The 19,448-nt window shown below is 44.6% G+C and overlaps 1 protein-coding gene across 1 annotated transcript in view; it reads left to right on the top strand.

Annotated features, from left to right (window-relative positions):
• Positions 1–19,448, top strand: part of MELK (maternal embryonic leucine zipper kinase) — a 281,942-nt gene that overhangs the window by 182,535 nt on the left and 79,959 nt on the right. Inside the window, exon 13 of the mRNA XM_078676533.1 lies at positions 13,362–13,499. Within this exon, the coding sequence (XP_078532659.1) occupies positions 13,362–13,499 (138 nt within the window). The remainder of the gene's footprint in view (positions 1–13,361; positions 13,500–19,448) is intronic.

The following is a 19,448-nucleotide window of genomic DNA, read 5'->3' as shown; positions in this document are numbered from 1 at the left end:
CCATTTACTACCTCAACTATCTGTCGATCAAAAGCTTGTTCATTGCTCTCTTGTTTTACTACCCCCTTGTTGTAAAGCGCTCTGATATCTGCAAAGATCTTGTTCGCGCTATATAAAACTCTCAAAATAAATAAATAAATAATCCCATTCTGACTCTACAAGTAACGATCAGGATGGGGATAAGGAAGAACCCCAGCTTATAAGTTCCCATTCGCACCTTCAATTTGAATTGAGTGAAATTGTGGAGGCTATAACATTGAGTAAGGGGGGGAAGGCACCCGGGTCAGACGACATACATGTGGACCTTTTTAAGTAGAATACAGATTTCTGGGGACCCATTTTAACTCGTGTAATTAATGCATGTAGTTATTTTGGTTTTCTTTCAACCTTGAGCGAATCCATTTTGGTGCCCATTTTTAAAAAAAGGGACAGGCATAACCCAACCCGGCTTGCTACAGGCCAATTTCATTATTGGACTCAGCAGTTAAAATAATTGGGAGAGCCCGTTTAGCCCGTCTACAGGACTGGGCAGATGACCATCAAATAATTAGTCATCCAGTATGGCTTCCGCAAAGGCCTTGGTACCATTGAACAATGTTTACATTTGGATCTTACAATCGGTAAATATACCAAGACGGGTAACCTTTATTTGGCGTTCGTGGTTTTAACTGCGGGCTTTGACTGCGTCATCCATGACACACTCTGGTTGATCCTGGAAAGTATGGGAGTGCACTGCATTCTGATCTCCTTTTTGAGACCATTTTATATCAGGGCTAGAACCAGGGTACACTACGGAGCAGGGGGTGAGTACACTTATCCCTTCTCCATTGGAAGAGGAGTGAGACAAGGTTGCGTCCTGGCACCTTTCTTATTCACTTTGTATATTAACAACTTAGGAAATGTTTTGACTGATGAATGCCAGGACCTTCCACTGGTAGGGAAGCGCTCACTCCCCGCGCTTATGTATGCAGACAACGCCGTTCTTATGGCCCGTACCCCGATTAGCCTACAGAAGGTTATATCCAGTTTTGCTAATTTTATTTCTAACTTGGGCCTTTCAGTCAATACCTCCAAAACCATTATTTTAAAATGTGGAGTATGGAGCAAGAACACCCGCTCGCTCTTCCTAGAGAAAAACCAGATAGAATGGTGTAAAACCGTCTCCTATTTTAGGGTCTTATTTGATCAAACTGACACATTGTCCCAGGCTGTTCAGTCAAGGAAATTGTTATTCTTAAAGGCTTTGGCAGCCTTGACTAACTTTATCAGAAGACTGACTAAACACCCACCCCCAGAATTACTTCAAATATATAAAGCCAAATGCGTTGTTATCGCAACTTATGGGGCGGGCATCTGGGGTCATGTCGATGTGACCTCTCTACAGACGGCGGAAAATAGATTTCTTAGATTTTTATTGGCCGTCCTGGAGAATGTTTCTACTTTTAACTGCCATATGGAACTCGGTTTACCATAAATAACGGATGTGATTCGTATTCAACGGATTCTTCTATGGCATCGTATCTGGACTTCAGAGCAGGCCATTCTGACCCGCCAATTGATTACCGATTGTTGCGGTTTGGACGGGGCTCGCTGCATAGACTGGTTGAATTATGTCCGACTTTTTGTACAAAATGGGCCACCAGGAATATTTCGATAATCATCCATTTTATGCAATTTAAACAGGAACGTTTTTAAACAAAGTTGTTGTCATTTTGTTGAGTACTTTAGATTTAATTTAGAAATTACAGTTCTTCCTCATCAACACATTCTGATATCCCCCAAGATGCAACCCTATTTAAAACTGGTTACCCCTGACTACGATCGATTTTTGCTCACTCGTTTTAGGATGGGCATTATTCATTAGCTTAGCTTCCCAGTCAGAAATGACTGGTCTAGAGTGCTAAACAGATGCCCGCCCTTGTTATGAGGTATCAGTTCAGACTACAATGCATGTTGTATTTTTCTGTAAATACTATCTAGTTCAAAGGAAGAGATGGATACTCCCTGTCCTTAGATCATTAGGTTTGCGTCAATGTCAACCTGCATTTTTGGTTATGCAATCACTTGGGGAAGAACTTATAATTTTATCTGTAACCACATTTCTAAGGTCGGTCTTCACATGTAGAAAAACTATGTTTATGTAAATTGTGATTTTTTTTATTCTGAGAATTTAACGATTAGCTAATGTCTGTTTGCTCATCCAGTTTTCTTAGCGAATGTACTTTTACATGTTTTGTTTTAACTTGTATTTCCTGTGCTTTTATGATTATTTCTCAAATAGTCGAATAAAGCTTGATTTGATTGATTGATGAAGAGACAAGACCATCAAGCAATCTGTTCTTTTGTCTAAGAAAAAGAAAAGGACTTCTTTCAGTGATTGCAGTTACTTTGCTTTCTCGCAAGGAGTGTATTTCTCTAGGACGAAAGACTATCCGGCTTGTGCCCAATAAAAATCAAGACTTTTGAATTCTTAATACGTTCGGAAGGTCAGGCCTTGAACCTTCCCCCAGGAAAATGCTCCACATTCTCTCCCATCAAAACTTTAGAAGACACGATCACTGGTCTGGATGGGCGGGTGGGCAGGCACGGATTTCATGAGGACTTTTGACCCTTCCCCTACACCAGGCCGGTCTGGGAGCCCGGACATGCCACTATATGAATGGATTGCTCAGGCTCAGTTCCTTCATCATTTGGTGCACCTGACTCCATTTCAACCTTGCACAGCTCTGGAAGCAGATGCTGCGACGTCTGTCCCCTTGCAGGTAGCATTATATCAAACCTACAAGTGACCCTGAGATGGTATAAACAGTCGAAACCCTGCGGTGGATGTGGGACGCATTAAGGAAAAGAGCTAAAATTCCTATCCTATACGCCCATCAATGCCCCTGGCACACAACCCAATGTTACCCACCATGGGGGAGGGCACTAGCAGAAAATTAGCACAAAAAATGGGTCTCCATGTTTTTGCAGAACTATATCCAGAGGAGACATTTCAATCCCCACCAGTTTCCATTGAAGGGCATGATGTACCTTTTTCCGAACTCTTTGTATATTACAAACTCCGAGCCACATGTCGGTCTTTACATGACACCTTCCCGAGCCCCTCGCCCACCCTGCCTGCATTAGAGAATGTGCTTAAGTCGCGCTCGCCGCTCAGATTAGTTACATGAATCTACAATCAAATGCAAAACTCAGCCCCCTTGATGCAGTCACGGGCATTCCAGGCATGGAATGAGAACTGCAAATTCCACTCACGGAGGAACAGTGGACCTATTGTTGCAACCAACACACAGTCCTGTCTCCTAACTACAAGCTCCGCTTAATACACTTTAAGTTCCTTCACAAGTTCTATAGGACTCCTTTCAACTTGCATCGCATGGGACTGAAGGAGGATGACGGCTGTAGGAGATGTGGCTTCGCCCCGGCTACATTTTTAAATATGGCATGGAGCTGTCCACAGCTGTCTTTATTCTGGTCCAAAATATTCACTACGATCCACCAGATAACGGGTGCAAGGGACGATCCAAACCTGTTACAGGGCCTGCTGGGTTATGTGAAGGATACGCCAGTTAAAGTTCGGAAGCTCCACGCTATGTTACTCCTGTTCGCTAAACGCCAAGTAGCCATGCACTGGGGGAGGAAGGGAGCCCCTTCTATGAAAAAATGGCTCCATGATATAGCATTTGGTCATTCACAATTGACTGCCTTTTGGGAGCTGATGCTATCGACATCCAGGCCTTGAGCCATATGGGAGCCTTTTGTAGTGTGGGCTCGAGAGAGAGACGGGAGGAGGAGGAGGGAGGTACGTCGGAGGCATCTGTGGCTCTGTAGACAAGCACAGGAGGGGTTGTTGTACTGTGGTAAAAGTATAATACACATTGGACAAACTTTTCACATTGCCGAGAGTAACTATTTGTACATCACCTAGAGGTGGGATACAATGAACTTCACGCTATCATCTGAATGTTAGCCAATATTTTTATATTATGATGGCTCCCAATCCTATCACGTATTATTCAGAGGAACGTACACGTTTGTAATAACATCTGTATTTATAGTGATATGTGGATGTATAGATGATTATGTACTGATCAGCCCCTGGCTTGTTATGAAATGTTTGTAGCATTGTTTGAAAATGCCAATAAATAAAATTAAAAAAAGAAAAAACTTTAGAAGACACAACTGGAGTTCTTACAGGCAATCAGCTTCTGCATTCAAAGTTACCAAGTTGCTACAGACGGAGCGACAAAGCCCAAGAAAGGCTTTGTATTTCAGTGTCCACTAGAACACGGTTTCAGGTTGTGTAAGCCTCAGTTGGCTCTGCTGCACAGTTTTGCTTGGTAGACCTCTTTAATGTGGTACCTCTGGCAAAGATTATAGAGCGTTGCATTTAGGATACTGGTTAGCATTTGCAGCTTTCCAAAATGCTTTTTTCACATACTCTTTAGGAACAAGCATTGATAATAGATTAAATTTGTCATGGAGATCGATAGTGCTAACCCAGTTGCCTCAAATATAGAGTGTTGTTAAGGGCTCTTTCAATGGGCTTCCTTCTTCCACGTACAGGGATTGCCCTTATAGCTTGTTTTAAAAATGACTTGCTTTTTAAAGCACAAAAGCATACAATTGGCGTGCAGCATCCTTCACAACTGAGACTTGTCCAAAACATTACGAAATAAGTATCATCCTTACTTCATTTGATAGGATATTCATGTACAAAGCATTTTTGAGGTCGCAAATGGCCTGTTCACATAATTGGGTTGTTCTCAACCACAACAATGCTTTTAGGGTTGTACAAAGCCCAAATTGCTATTTGGTAACTTGTTACTGAATAAAATCCTGATCTGAAAGAGACACGTTGGTGATCGATTCCTTACCTTAGAATTACCCCCAGGCGTCAGACTGGATCCCGAAAGTTTTCGTCAGCAGTACCCCTGCGTGTCGCAAGGTGGCGTCGTGCGGCTCCGCATCCATCGTAGGCATGTTGATCGCCGGGATGACGTTGCGGCAGCTACCTAGATGCCGCCCTCAAGCGTTGACGTTGGTTCTTTCTTTTTCTGCTCCAGCAAGCGCAGATCCGGAGAGAGCGTTACCCCCAGTCAATTTTTGACTGAGTTTTTGGGACTTTTGTCTCTCTTTTTTGAGTCTTTGACTCCTGCTGTTATAGGGATGCCTGGTTTCAAGTCTTGCGAGGTTTGTCCCCGCATGATGTCGGTGACGGACCCGCACCGTGAGTGTCTCTACTGCCTGGGGCGCGACCATTACCCCACGTCATGCTACGGCTGCTGGACCATGGCTCCGAAAACTTTGCAGGAGAGGTCCCGAAAGTTATTTGAGGCCCGAGTCCTGTGGTCGGTCGAGGGACCGGTTGCGGAGCCGCCACCATCGTTCGAGGAAGTCTTCGCACTAGGGGTCAGGTAAGACGAAGCACAAGAAGTCGAAGAAGCGACGTCGCTTTTCGTCTTCCTCTAGCCTGTCGCACGACACGGCTGAGGGTGTGGGTGGTGCCACCCCCGCGGCTCCAGCGGAGCCTACGCAGTTGATGGCCTACCTGCCTTTTCTGGGTCCGTCAGCGACTCTGGCCCAGCTGCAGGAATTTGTCAGCCATGGGCCGTCTCTTTGGCCCGTCTGGCCCCGCGGCGTGCCTTCCGGCCTCGCAGGTCTGACGGGGGGGGGTCCTCGCTCTGACCTGACATCATCGACGGCTCCAGCCTCTGTGCTGTGAGACCCCCATGGATCCATGCATGCATGGATCCCAGCCGATGTCGGTTAACCTCGTACGACCGACATAGACGTCCATGGCACCACCGTCTTCGCCCGGCTCCCCGGGCGATGTCGTCCCCAGCTTCCACCGCGACATGGAGACTGTACCAATGGAGAATTTTTATCCCTTTTTCCATCCTCCTCCTCCTTCTTTCCCACCTGCCCAGCAGGTTACTGAGGACGGGGAGGACTGGGAGGGGTCTGAAGACCCTCTCGCAGCCCAATGCGAGTTAGACCCGGACTGGGCAGAGGATTTGGAGGACGCAGGTGACCTCCAGAACCTGGCGCACTGTCTCCTTCTACCGTGGCTACAGAGGAGGGTGGTACTTATTTAGTGGTGTTGTGTAGGGCAGCAGAGGCTCTCCACCTGAAGCTCCCTACGGTGGCAGTCAGGGCTAACCTCCTGACAGAAATGCTCTGGCCAGCGTCTTCCTCTGCGAAGCCGCTGCTGCCCTTTTCGGACGTTCTTTTTGGCACGTAGTCCAGGCCCAATACAGGGGCTCCTGTGGATAGGAATGTGGCCCGGCGCCGTCGCCCGGCCCCGGGCGACCCCATTTCCCTACCCCTGAGAGCTTGGTTGTCCAAGCCTCTGCATCTCTGAGCACATTCCCTTCCGCACCTCCGGACAGGGAATACAAGAATTTGGAGCAGTTTGGGAAGATGATTTTCTATTCCGCTAGTTCAGGGTTGCGGTCTGTGAACACTGCATGCTTCTTGGGCCGTTATTCCCACTCTGTGTGGGATACGGTGGCGCAGGTGCTGCCTCCGTGTCCGGAGGAGGCCCGAATGGTGCTCTCTCAAGCTATTGCTGAGGGGAGAGATGCAGCCAAGTTCACGATTTGTTGTGGCCTTGACATCGCCGACTCGCTGGGCAGAGCGTTTTCCACGACAGTGGTGCTACGCTGTCACTCCTAGCTGAGAACGACTGGCTTTTCTGGGGATATCCAGGAACACTCTGATGGACATGCCTTTTGATGGCACTCGCCTTTTTAGCGACAAGGCACACAGTGCGTTAGAGCGTTTTAAGGTCTCGCGTGCTACAGCCAAGTCCTTCGGCTTCTGCTCTTCACTCCTTTCGTGGCCATGGAAGGGGCACCCAAACACGTTTGTTTCAAAGCCACAGGCTTGCACAGCAACACTCTCAGTGCAGCCGTGGATGTGGGACCCGCCTAGGTGGGTCACGGGGCCACCGGGCGGGTCAGTCCACCACCTCCCCTGCCACCACTGCCTCCAAACCTTCCTAGTCCGGTGTTTCAGGCCCACCAAATGCCAGTGGGCGGCAGGATTCGCCATCACCTCCCCAACCGGCACACCATCACTTTGGTCATGTGAATTTTACAGATTGTCCGAAGGGGCTACTCCCTCCCCTTTGAGACCACCCTTCCATCCATGCCTCCTCAGTACCACCATATGTCGGGGGATCACTTGGCACTTCTCCAGCTGGAAGTTGCGGCCCTCTTGGCCAAGGGGGCTATCAAGCGTGTTCCGATGCCAGAAGTAGGTTGAGGTTGTTACTCCCACTACTGGTTGGTCCCGAAAAAGGACAAGGGCCTGCGTCCTAACTTAGACCTTCGGAACGTCAATCACTTCGTCCGGTAGGAGAAGTTCAAGATTCTCACACTTGCTCAGGTTATGTCTGCCCTAGACCCTCAAGACTGGGTGGTGGCATTGGACTTTTCATATCCCCGTCCTGCCGGCCCGCCAGCGTTTCCTGTGGTTCCCTGTAGGCTACGAGCACTTTCAGTTCACCGTGCTCCCTTTTGGCCTTAACAGCGCCCCTCGAGTATTCATGAAAGCGATGGCGGTGGTTGTGGCTCATCTGCACAGCTCAGGGGTTTCATGTCTTCCCCTATCTCGACGCCTGGTTGTTGAAGGCGGGCTCGCCCCAGGCAGTTGTCTCCCATCTCTAGACTACAGCCGACTTCCTGCATTTGCTGGGGTTCTCCAACGTGCCGAAGTCGCACCTGATTCCCTCTCGGAAGCTCCTCTTTATCGGAGCGGTTCTGGACAAGGCGCAGTTTCGGGTTTATCCTCCCTAACGGCGAGTCTGGGACATTCAGGCTATGCTTCTGATCTTTTGGCCCTTGTCCTGGGTTTCGGTCAGGATGACATTGAGGCTGCTGGGCCTCATGGCCTCCTGCATCCTGCTGACCAATCATGCCAGATGGCATTTTACGGGCTCTGCAGTGGGACCTGAAGTTCCAATGGGCGCAGCATCAAGGGGACCTGTCTGAGTACGTCCAGATCTCAGCGGGCACTGCACAATAGTTGCAGTGGTAGCTCATGAACCAGCATTGGGTCAGCGGCAGATCACTCTCCCTTTCGAAGCGCACAGTGGTGATGGATGCGTCCCTCCTGGGACGGGGGCAGCCACATGGGAGAGGTGGAGATCAGAGACCTCTGGTCTCTGGCGGAGTCCAGGCTCCATATCAACCTTCTGGAGCTCTGGGCGATCCTACTTGCACTGAAGGCATTCCTTCCCTCTGTCAAGGGTAGAGTGCGTTGGAATTTCCAAGGCAGCACTCGCTCTGCGACGCTTTTCGTCACGAGTGGAGTTGCAGTCTATTATACTCTTTTCTGCCCTTACCACTTCTACCCAGAGTGCTGAAGAAGATCGGGCGCAACTGGGCCAAAGACATTCTTGTGGCCCTGGACTGGGCTCAAAGAGTTTGGTAGCCTGAGCTACTCAGTATGAGCGTGGATCCCCCGATCCGACTGCCTTTTCGGGAGGATCTTCTGTCGCAGCAGCAGGGGAAGGTCTTCCACCCGAACCTGTCCAGCCTCCACCTCCTTGCGTGGGGATTGAGCGGCGAAAGTTTATTCCATTTGACTTGCCTCCTGAAGTCTGTGATATCATTCTGGCAGCCAGGGGTCCCTCCACTGAATCGGTATATGCCTGTAGGTGGAACAAGTTTGTGGCATGGTGCACAGCAAAGGCTGTAGATCCCCTTTCAGAAGTCCTTTTGTTCCTTCTTTCTTTGGCCCGGCAGGACTCTGCTCTGGGCACTATTAAGGGCTACCTTTCAGCAATTTCAGCCTTTCTCAGGCTCCGTGATCAGCCCTCTCTTTTCAAGTCCCCTGTTGTAAGTAGATTTCTCAAAGGCTTTACTCATCTTTTCCCTCCTATTCCGTTTGTGATGCTGCAATGGGACTTAAATCTGGTTCTTACTTATTTGATGTGCGCTCCTTTTGAGCCGCTTCACAACTGTCCTCTTTATTTACTGACTTTAAAGACTGCTTTCCGGGTTGCCATCACCTCCGCTAGGCGCATGAGTGAGCTCCAGGCTCTTTCCTGTAAACCTCCTCCTCTTTCTGTTCATCCGGACAAGGTTGTGCTCCGCACTCTTCCTTTCTTCTTGCCAAAGGTTGTTACTGCCTTCCACATCGGGCGAACTATCACCCTGCCCACTTTCTTTCTGCCTCTGCACCCTTCTAGAGAGGAAGAGAGGATCCACCGCTTGGACCCAAAAAGTGTGTTCTCCTTTTACCTGAATCACAAGCAACTGTTCTGTGTGATTGACCAGCTCTTTGTTGGCTACGTAGGCGCCAAGAAAGGGTGGGCTGTACCCCAGAGGACTATGTCCCGCTGGGTTCTTGTTTATAAAAGCCTGGTATTCTCTGGCTAAAAACGGACCTCCAGTGGGGCTACGTGCCAATTCTACAAGGGCGACAGCAGCTACTACTGCATTGGGACGTGGTGTCCCCCTGCAAGACATCTGTCAGGCAGCCACGCGAGCCTCGCTGCACACTTTTACTAAGCATTATTGCCTTGACAGCCAAGTCCGGAGGGTCGGGTTCTTTGGCTGTTCTGTTCTCCGTGACTTTCTGGTGTACAAGCTGCCAAATTGCATGTCAATTTGGCGGCTTCTACGCATGCGGAGACAGTTGTATCGTGGTTACAGCAGCTAGAAGCAGAATTACTTGGATTGTTGGTGTTCAACTGGAGAACTCGGGCGTTAACTTGACAGTTGTGATCCGGTCGGTAAGATTCTCAGCGTTTTTTCACAGTATTCCCCTAGCGAAGGTATTTACCGAAACGCATTGGGAGTTGTGAATACCGGGGAGATGTTACCAACTTATGATCTTCATGAAAGGATTGTTTCCTGTGAAACCATGTGAACGTGCATGACCAAAAGAAATTAAAGACAAGAAAAGAATTGTTTTACCATTTGAGTTGATTATGCATTTGAATGATTTTTTTGTCACATTTGATTGACACCATTGACTAATTGGTTGTATTTTTGATTAAGTAGTCTACATGTAAATAAGCAAATTTCAGAAAATATGAGCACCATAATGGGCATGTGAATAGTGTGTCGCAACAAACAGGTTCTGTTTTCTTTATGTAGTGTTTTGGCCCCTGCCATAAGTTTCCTCACCAGTTCAGGAAATTTTGACTCTACAATAATGGGCTTGTGTGGTAGATATGGCAGGCAAGGTAACCAAGGGCACCAATCCCCTTCCCTTGCTGCAACAACCTCCAAGCCAATTTAGCTAGAGATTAGAGGTGCACATCCATCCTGTGGGAGGCAGGATCTAGCACTTTTCTTCCAGGGTGGTGATCCATCACATCCGAAGATGAATCCTCCAAATTCTTCAGCATGGCTGTGCCTCCCCCTACCCCCTCCCCCCCCTTTTCTTTCTGCCCTTCTGCACCTTTTTCTCATACTAGAGTGAGACTCTGGGGATCACCTGTCAAATCTGTTGCTAGAAGTGCAAGCTCTACTCTCCAAAAGGGCCGTCATGTGGGTTTGCCCAGTCTCAGAAATGGGTATGGCTTATTAATCTGGCTTTCATCGTACTAAAGAAGATTGGAGGTCTTCAGACTGTCATAGATCTTTGCTCTCTAAATGCCTTCTTGTAGAAGGACCACTCGAAAATGCTTACCCTGGCCCATATTCTGTCTGCTGTGAACACAGACAACTGTATATCTCTGCAGGATTCATATTTTCATATACCTACCCTGAACTCCCACAGACATTACCTGTGTTTCAAGGTCGTACAGGAGCATTTTCAATGTGCTGTACTCCGTTTTGGACTCTCCAACGCCCCTTTCGGCTGTTCACAAAAAGTGAAGGCTGTGGTCACCGTCAATCTTCGGAGGGTGTTTCCTGTTTCCCTTACCCCACATGACTCTCTGTTGAAGGCGAGTTAACCACAGTCAGCCGTAGCCTTTTTCCAGATAGCAATGAACCTCTTGACATGGCTGATGCTCTTGATCAATGAGACGAAGTTTCACCTTACTCCCTCGCAGAGGCTTTCCTTCATTGGGGCTGTCTTGGATACGGTGCAGTTCAGTGCCTTGCCTCGGTTTTTACAAATCCAGGGCATTTAGCTATGATCTCGATGTTTCAGCTTCGATCCAAGATCTCAGTAGGAGCAACTATGAAACTTCTTGATCTTTTTGGCCTTGTGCATCTTCTTCCATGACTTCTCCAAGTTGCATATGTGGCTATGTGATAATCTTTGGTTTCAATGGGCCCAACAGCCAGGAAATGTGGCTGATTCCATTCAGATTGTGTGGATGATCAAAAGTGGTGTCTGGCCACAAATGGACCTCTCCCTCCCCCACATAATGGTGACGAGCTGCAACACTGCTGGGTAGGACAGGCCATCTGGTGTAGATCAGAGGACTCCATATCAATCTGTTGGAGTTGTGGGCCATTTGTCTGGCGTTAAAGGCTTTCCTGGCATCTATCAAAGGGAGCTGGTGCAGGTTCTTGTGGACAACCCCACCGCCATGTGGTACTGCACTTTTTTTTTTTAAGGGGGGGGGGGGGGCTGCTGCCCACTGATCAGGCTTCCACTTCACGTGGATTTTCAGTTGTAGCAGAAAAGCAAGGTTTTTCACTGAAACCTGTTCAATCTACAAATCCAGGTGTGGAAATTGAGTGGCAGTAGTTGACTGCATTTAATCTGATACTCTTAAGTTGTGGATCTTTCTTGCCGCTAGGACCCTTCCACAAAGTTCACTTGCGCCTGACACTGGGACATGTGTGGCCTATGTAGAGTGCCCAAGACAGACCCTTTACAAGATAAGTGGTACTATGTTTTATTGTTTGTTTTTGTGTTTACCCAGCAAGACCATGCAGTGGGCAATATTGAAGGGTATTTGTTGGCCTTATTGCTTTTACTGAACCAACGGTCCTTGTTCAGATCACGTGTTATGATGCAATTTCTCAATGGTTTGCAACATGTTCCCTCCCAAATCATTTGATGACACAGTGGAAACTTTACTTGGTCTTGACATTTCTCATGTGTACACCTTTAGAGCTGATGCACAGCTGTTTGCTACGACTACTGACTCGAAAGACTATCTTGTGATTACTTTAACTCGCTGCATGAGTGAACTTTAGGCAATGTTGGTGTAACTGCCCAACACCACCTTTTTACTGGACAAACTGGTGCCTAGAACTCAGACGGTTTTCTTGCCTAAAGTCGTTGCGCCTTTCCACATTGGTTGATTCATCCCTGTGTTCTTTGCCATCAAGACCCTCGAAAGAGGAAGAGCGATTCAGTCAATTTGATCCTAAAAGAGCTTTAACCATTAACATTGATTATGCCAGGGACCAACTGGTGAGTGGTCAGCTATTTGTTGGGTTCTCTGGAGTGAAGAAAGGTCAGGATGTGTAGAAGAGCACCCAGTCAAGGTGGGTAGTCCTCTGGCATTAAGATCTGCAGTGGCCAAGAGGCAGCCTTCGAAGGTCTGAGAGCCCATTCCTCCAAGGATAAGGCTGCTACCACTGTGCTGGCACTACCAGTACTTGACTTCTTCTAGGCTGGGATATGAAGGTGATGCACATATTCACAAAGCATTTGACAACCGGGTCCTGCAGGATGGTCATTTTGAACCCTTACAGGACATTTTGTTCTGAGCCCACGCCAGACTCCAATTTTGGGAGGTACTGATTTGTTACCTCTTCTACAGGAAAGGAATCCGCTGTTAGAAGTATCCATCAGAAGAACAAGTTACTTATTTACAGTATCACTCTTTCTGGTTGATACTTTAGTCACAGATTGATTCTCCACTGCCCTGCCACCTCCCCAATCGCTGAAGTGGTTTCTTCATCATCTAAAAAGGTCCCACATTGGAGATCTGCACCTTGCATTGGTACCAACATTTATTTTTAATAATTGTGTATGAAGCTGAGGAAAGAGTTTTTTTTTTTTACTGATCCGATTGCCAGCGGGCTGAATTTCAGTGAAGAGGCAACCTTTCTCAAAGTATCCCTGGACACTAGTTGACTTGTGGGTCATCACCAGTATATGCCCTAATGTATACTGTTCAAGTTTTTTATTTTTTTTAATCATCACAAGTTGTGCCACTGTAAAACTAACAACATTTAATTAGCTAACTGGTAATCCTTGCTTAAGAAATGTGGTGAACTTCCATTTGTTATTGGACTTGGCCTCCATATTGCAATACAATATAAAAGGCACCGACTGAGACACAATTCCGTATGATTTTCCAACATGTGCATTTAATTAGGACCATTTGAAACTGTTATGGCTAGAAACCTTTTCTGTCTTTTTCTCGTATCCAACTAAAATGTGATTTTTTTTTTTCTCTCTACTATAATTTTTCCCCCCAAAACTAGTCCAAAAAGAATCTCCAGTTTGATATTGATGGAAGTGAAAGTCCCTATGTTTTTGGTTCCATGGACTTTGCAGACTGTGACTTTTATGAAGACTACCCATATTCTGGTCTCATGCCTCTTACGCCAATTATCATTGAGGTAAGCTTTACACACTATACAGTGGTGGGACTATTTGAAATAAAATGTGCATAAAAATCGACTTATGAACTATCCCAAATTTCAAAATGCTTGTAAACAATGGCACTGTCTACCCAAGTAGTAGGCTACCAATTTACTTGGGTTCAAGGTCATAAAATGTAATTTCTTATGGTATCCATTTACAACAGAAGTTCCATAATGTGTCTAAATTGCAGCTTGTGAACTGACTAAATCTGTTGTCTCAACGCTGAAAATGCTGTATAATCTATTTTGTCATCCATTAGAATTACTGTAAGAATACATGAATCTAACATTTTAAGATAAATTGTAAACTGATTAATCTCTTCTTTGAGAATAACATGTTATTTAAACTTTTAGTGGGGAAAAATGAAAAAATAGGTTAAATTCACGGGATTTGTTGCATAATCAGAAATTTTATTTTCTCGCTGTCATTTTTTGAATGGATGTCGGTTCTGTTTTCAAGATACAACATAAAAAAAAGCTGTGGTAAGGAAAGGTTATTCATTCAAAATAATGCAAATAGGAGTGTCAAACTCCATGCTGTTGATTTTGTAGACTATCATCTGCCGGTTTAAAAAAACAGAAAATCCATATCAAATTCTACAGTCTATGAATGTGGAAATTGCTGCCCAATGCACAAACAGGATTATCAAGAGTGCATTTCTCCTTCTGAGTCCCCTTCCATCAGGAAACATGCAGTGGTGTATTCTGATGAGACTGAAGCACTCCCTCATCACTCTTCTGCCTTATTCCCTATTTATGTATGTATTTTTATGTTTGGGACAATATATAGAAGTTTGAATTGTATTGCTACTTTGTACCCCTATTCATGCTCAGGGTGCAGGTTCTTCATGCTGCTGATCTCTGTTTGGATGCCTGGACGCCTGGACTAGGCTCTCCACCACCTCCTTCACAGACCTGCCATTACCTGTCCTGCTAGGTACTCCTAAAAAGTGGCTAATTAAAACAAATCTTCAGTTGAAAGATCCTAAATGATTCCCCCGAACATATCTTAACCCCTTCCATGCTGATGACGAGCTCAGCTCGTCATCAGCGTTACCTGCCGTGTAAGTCGCGGTAATTTAAAAAATGCCGCATACAGCGGGAAAAACGGCCGCACGCATGCGGTTAAAGAGGTCTAAATATATGTAGGCAGCGCTTGCTCAAGGGGCATTAACCCTAGTTGTCCTCCAAACGGTAGCCATTTCCTGCTACCTCAACTGAACCATTACACTGATTTTTTTTTTTTTTTACCAATATAGCTAGCCACACAAGTCGGAAGGGAGATTTCCCTCCAGCTGTGCTAAGTAGACTCTTGTCCCCAAAAAGCTTTTGGGTTCCCCCTTCGTTTAAAAAAATAAAAATTAAAACCTGCAATATTCTGTAGTCCCTTGGCCACAGTTGCTTGGGCACCTGCTCTTCTCACTGAAACTTCTAATGGTACAGTTTCTGCTTTTAGATGAAGAGCCAGTTCTCTATAGTTGCGAGGTTGCTTACATTCCTTTCATACGCTGTAAAAGAATGCATCCATTGCTAGCCATTGATCTCAACCAGTTTGCTCTAGTTCATTCCCATAGAAAATTTCAATGGTCTAACTTTTGTTCAGGTGCTGATTCAACAAAGGGTTCATTCTTATCTGATGTCCTCCAGGGTGCGCACACTTAAACCCACCCAGCAAGATCACTACCAATTTTTTTGTAACTTATGGCATGGGATTTTGGGATGAGAATGTCCCCTGCGTCATAGACTGGAGATGCCTGACTGCTTGTGATACTGGTATGCTGGCTTTTGGTGTGGCTCTAACATCTTGCTAATCTGGCGTGTGCAAAGGCTAAGCCTAACCCTGGTAATGTGAGGGCTGGAACCTGCACTGTGACCTTGACGGGTGCTCCAGCATGTCTTCCTTGTGGGCATAGTACTACTGCCCATGCCCGGTGTGAACAGAACATTTTCTGTGTTGGAGAGAATTTCGACTACTGACCTTTCACGTAAAGCTCCACTTTTTTGGGAGGCCTAGGACCTTGCTCTGACAACCTCCATGCATGTGGAGTGCTTGAATGTTTTGTGAATGTGTAGTGGGTGTTTATGTATATATGTGTGTGTGTATATGTGTGTATATATATATATATATATATATATATATATATATATATATATATATATATATATATATATATATATATATATATATATATATATATATATATATATATATATATATATATATATATATATATATATATATATATATATCCTACTGGCGGTCGCCAGTAGGTATATATAGTTAGGATTTTTTTCCTATGGGATTTTTGAAAATTCTATGTTGAATAACTTTGGCGTTTGAGGACGGAATTGGCTGAAATTTTCTGGAAAATGGAACATTTTGTTTCTGAGCAGCCCCTGAAAATTTGGGGGGGGTTTCGTCAAGCGGGGGCCGAGAAAAAAGGGGGGTCCCAAAACGTGTTTTTAACATTGAGTTTTCCATAGGGCGGTTGGACTCACTTTTAGCTCGATCGGCTGAATGGATTTCCACGAAACTTGGCAAAATTGTAGGGACTGGTAGCCCGATGTGCCTTTGCTATGTCTCAAGATATATGCTCCAGTGGTTTTTACGAAAATTAACTTTGAAAAATATATATTGGGCTACATTGGGCTATATATATGTTGGAGCCCAAATGTAGCCCAATGTAGCCCAATGAAGCCCAATGTAGCCCAAAGATGGCCGCCAGAGACAAAAAAAAACAATTGTAGCCCAAATATCAGCCAGATGTAGCCCAACTATAGCCCAGTGACAGAATGTCCCAGAGTGTTTTAAAGAACAACTAGAACGCTAACAGTCTTACTTATGACAAAGTATGGCACACCTGAAGTCATCTTGATTGGAATAAAGTGGTAACACTTAATACATTTAATTTGAAAAGGAACAAAATAAGGGGTTTCATTTAGAAATGTTATATATATATATATAATATATATATATATATATATATATATATATATATATATATTCACTGAAAAAACCATAGGTTATAGACCATATATAGGTAGGAGTTAGCATTTACAAAACCTTGAAAATTCACTGAAAAAACCATAGGTTATAAACCATATATAGTTAGGAATTAGCATTTAAAAAACCTTACTTTACTCACACAAAACCATTGAAATTCCATATATAGTTAGTTGTACTAACTATATATCGCGCACCCGCAATCCACTGCTGATCATGTCACATATTACATCATTCATGACATGGTCAGTGACATCACTGATGACATCACTGATGACATCTCAAATGACATCACTGATGACAACATCCAGTGACTGTATGTTTCTGTAAAGTTAAAATATGTCTTACATATTGAAGAATGAGTGGATGTAGAAGTGTCTGAACAAAGGATTTAGTAGGTGCATGACTGACTGTATGAGTGAGTGATTAAATGTGTCTCACTGAGTGCATGGGTTAGTGACTAAACTGTCTTAATTTGTGCATCATTATGTCTGTTGTTCTGTAAACTGCTGCATGTGTTGATCAGTAGCTATATGATTAACTATATGGGTTATTGATTGGTTGCCCAAGTATTTGTATGGGAGACTGAGAGTGTGTATGGGTGGCTGGGAGGTGTATGACTCTCTGCATAGATGTATGGGTTCAAAAGGGCATGTGGAAACAGCTGTATGGGCGGTTGACTGTGTGCATGACTGTATTGGTGAGTGAATAGATATCTCAGTGCTACATGTCAAAGTAAGTACATATGTAAAATACAGTACATGTGAGAGTTGACATATATAAATAACTGTGCATAAGAGCCAGTGAATGTGTGAGTGGCTGTATGGATCATTGTGAACTTGTATCCAGGATTGTATAAGTGAGTAAATATGTTTTAGTATATGTTTGAATAAGTAAGGTGTGTTTAACTGTATAGTTAAGGAAATGGAGGTGTGATTGATTGTTTGCATGACTGACTAGGTGTGTGTGTAACTTCATGGATGAGTGACAATCTGTGAGTCTGTGTTTACACTGAGTGTATCTAAGGTTATATTAGAGTCTGAAGAGGTTCATCGTATTATCACATGAATGATGTCATCAGTGATGTGATCAGTAATGTCAAATGAGATGTCATCAGTGATGTCATCAGTGATGTCATCAGTGATGTCATCAGTGATGTCATCAGTGATGTCATCAGTGATGTCATCAGTGATGTCATCAGTGATGTCATCAGTGATGTCATCAGTGATGTCATCAGTGATGTCATCAGTGATGTCATTTGAGATGTCATCAGTGATGTCATCAGTGATGTCACTGACCATGTCATGAATGATGTAATATGTGACATGATCAGCAGTGGATTGCGGGTGCGCGATATATAGTTAGTACAACTAACTATATATGGAATTTCAATGGTTTTGTGTGAGTAAAGTAAGGTTTTTTAAATGCTAATTCCTAACTATATATGGTTTATAACCTATGGTTTTTTCAGTGAATATATATATATATTCCAGCTCCAACCGTCCCTTGATTCAAGAAAACGATCACGCACTCGCGGGGGTGTGAGATGCTCAAATTTTTAATTTCGGCTTTTTCCAACAAACAGACGCGTTTCGGACTACAAGTCCTTCGTCAGTGTCAATGCGTGCAGTGTTACCCAGCACCCTATGTACACACTTCACTTCCTGTCACATGTGAAGGGAAAAACAGACACCATTACGTACTGAGTAAATGGAGCGGCCATTTCTAAGTGAGTCCGTGACACACACAGTTCTATTTGTACAGTGTGAGTTGACTCTAGGTTTATACTGATTCCTTAATTCACTTAATTACAGTGAATAATATTGATCTCGCCGTGGATCGGCAAATCACGGAATCTTGACAGTCCTATTTACAAAGTATTTACATAAGTTTCATAATGCCATATCAAATTAATGATCATAATCCCATTGCACCAGGGGTTGCATGTAAATCATCATTATTTGCATTTCATTCAAAGCAAACCCAAGTCGGTCAAAAAGCAACAGAATCTCGCCGTGTATCGGCGTGTCACCGACTATGGCAGACCGGCAAGTTCATGATCAAAACAAAATTCATTATATACAATATATACAAGTTCAACCCTCAAGGTCACCACTGCATATCATTCCTTATCATTCATATTGAGTTAAGATAATCAACCTGGATCATCAATTTACATTACGCTACATCATTTAACTAAATGCAACTATAATACATAAGCCTATGCAAGTGGCCAACATTTTACTGTAAAGTTAGAGGGGGAACAAAAGAAAAGGTGAGAAGGAGGAAGGTAAGTCAATGGTGGGGGGAATAAGGCAAATGAGAAAAGAAAGAGGAACAACAAAGAAATAAAATATATGTAAAGTCAACAAAGAAGAAGAAATTACAAAGCAGGCAAATATGATCTAACTATGACTGAAAAGACACATGTACCAGATGTAAAGGATACATGTGTTGAAAAGACAACATAGAGCAAGTATGCACAGGCAATGATAACTGTAGGTTCCAAGGTTCACAATTTATTCAGGAACTCCTGCATATGTACATAAACAACGCTCTGTTCAGAGGGGGGACTGCTTAAGATCTATAGCTATTTCCCCAGATGGACACCCAGTTCCTCTCCAATATTCAGACCCCCAGGCTGTTTCGTCTGCATGTCAATTATATGACGTGATTCTAGTCTACGTAGACGTGTGAGTCTGTCCCCTCCTCTAGGGTTAAGGGGGACATGATCTATGCCAAAATACTGGAGAAGTTCTCGATTGCTCTGGTGCGATTGGGCGAAATGTCTCGCCACAGGGTACGTTATGTCCTTGTTCATAATGGCCCGTTGATGTTCTAGGACACGCATTTTAACCCCGTTTATTGTACTCCCTATATATTTGTGCCCACAAGGACACAAAAGGCAGTACACCACATAT

Source organism: Lissotriton helveticus, chromosome 2_1, assembly GCF_964261635.1.
Source record: "Lissotriton helveticus chromosome 2_1, aLisHel1.1, whole genome shotgun sequence".
NCBI lineage: Eukaryota > Metazoa > Chordata > Amphibia > Caudata > Salamandridae > Lissotriton > Lissotriton helveticus.
Note: the sequence above shows the minus strand (reverse complement) of the source record. Positions and strands in the feature narration are given on the sequence as shown.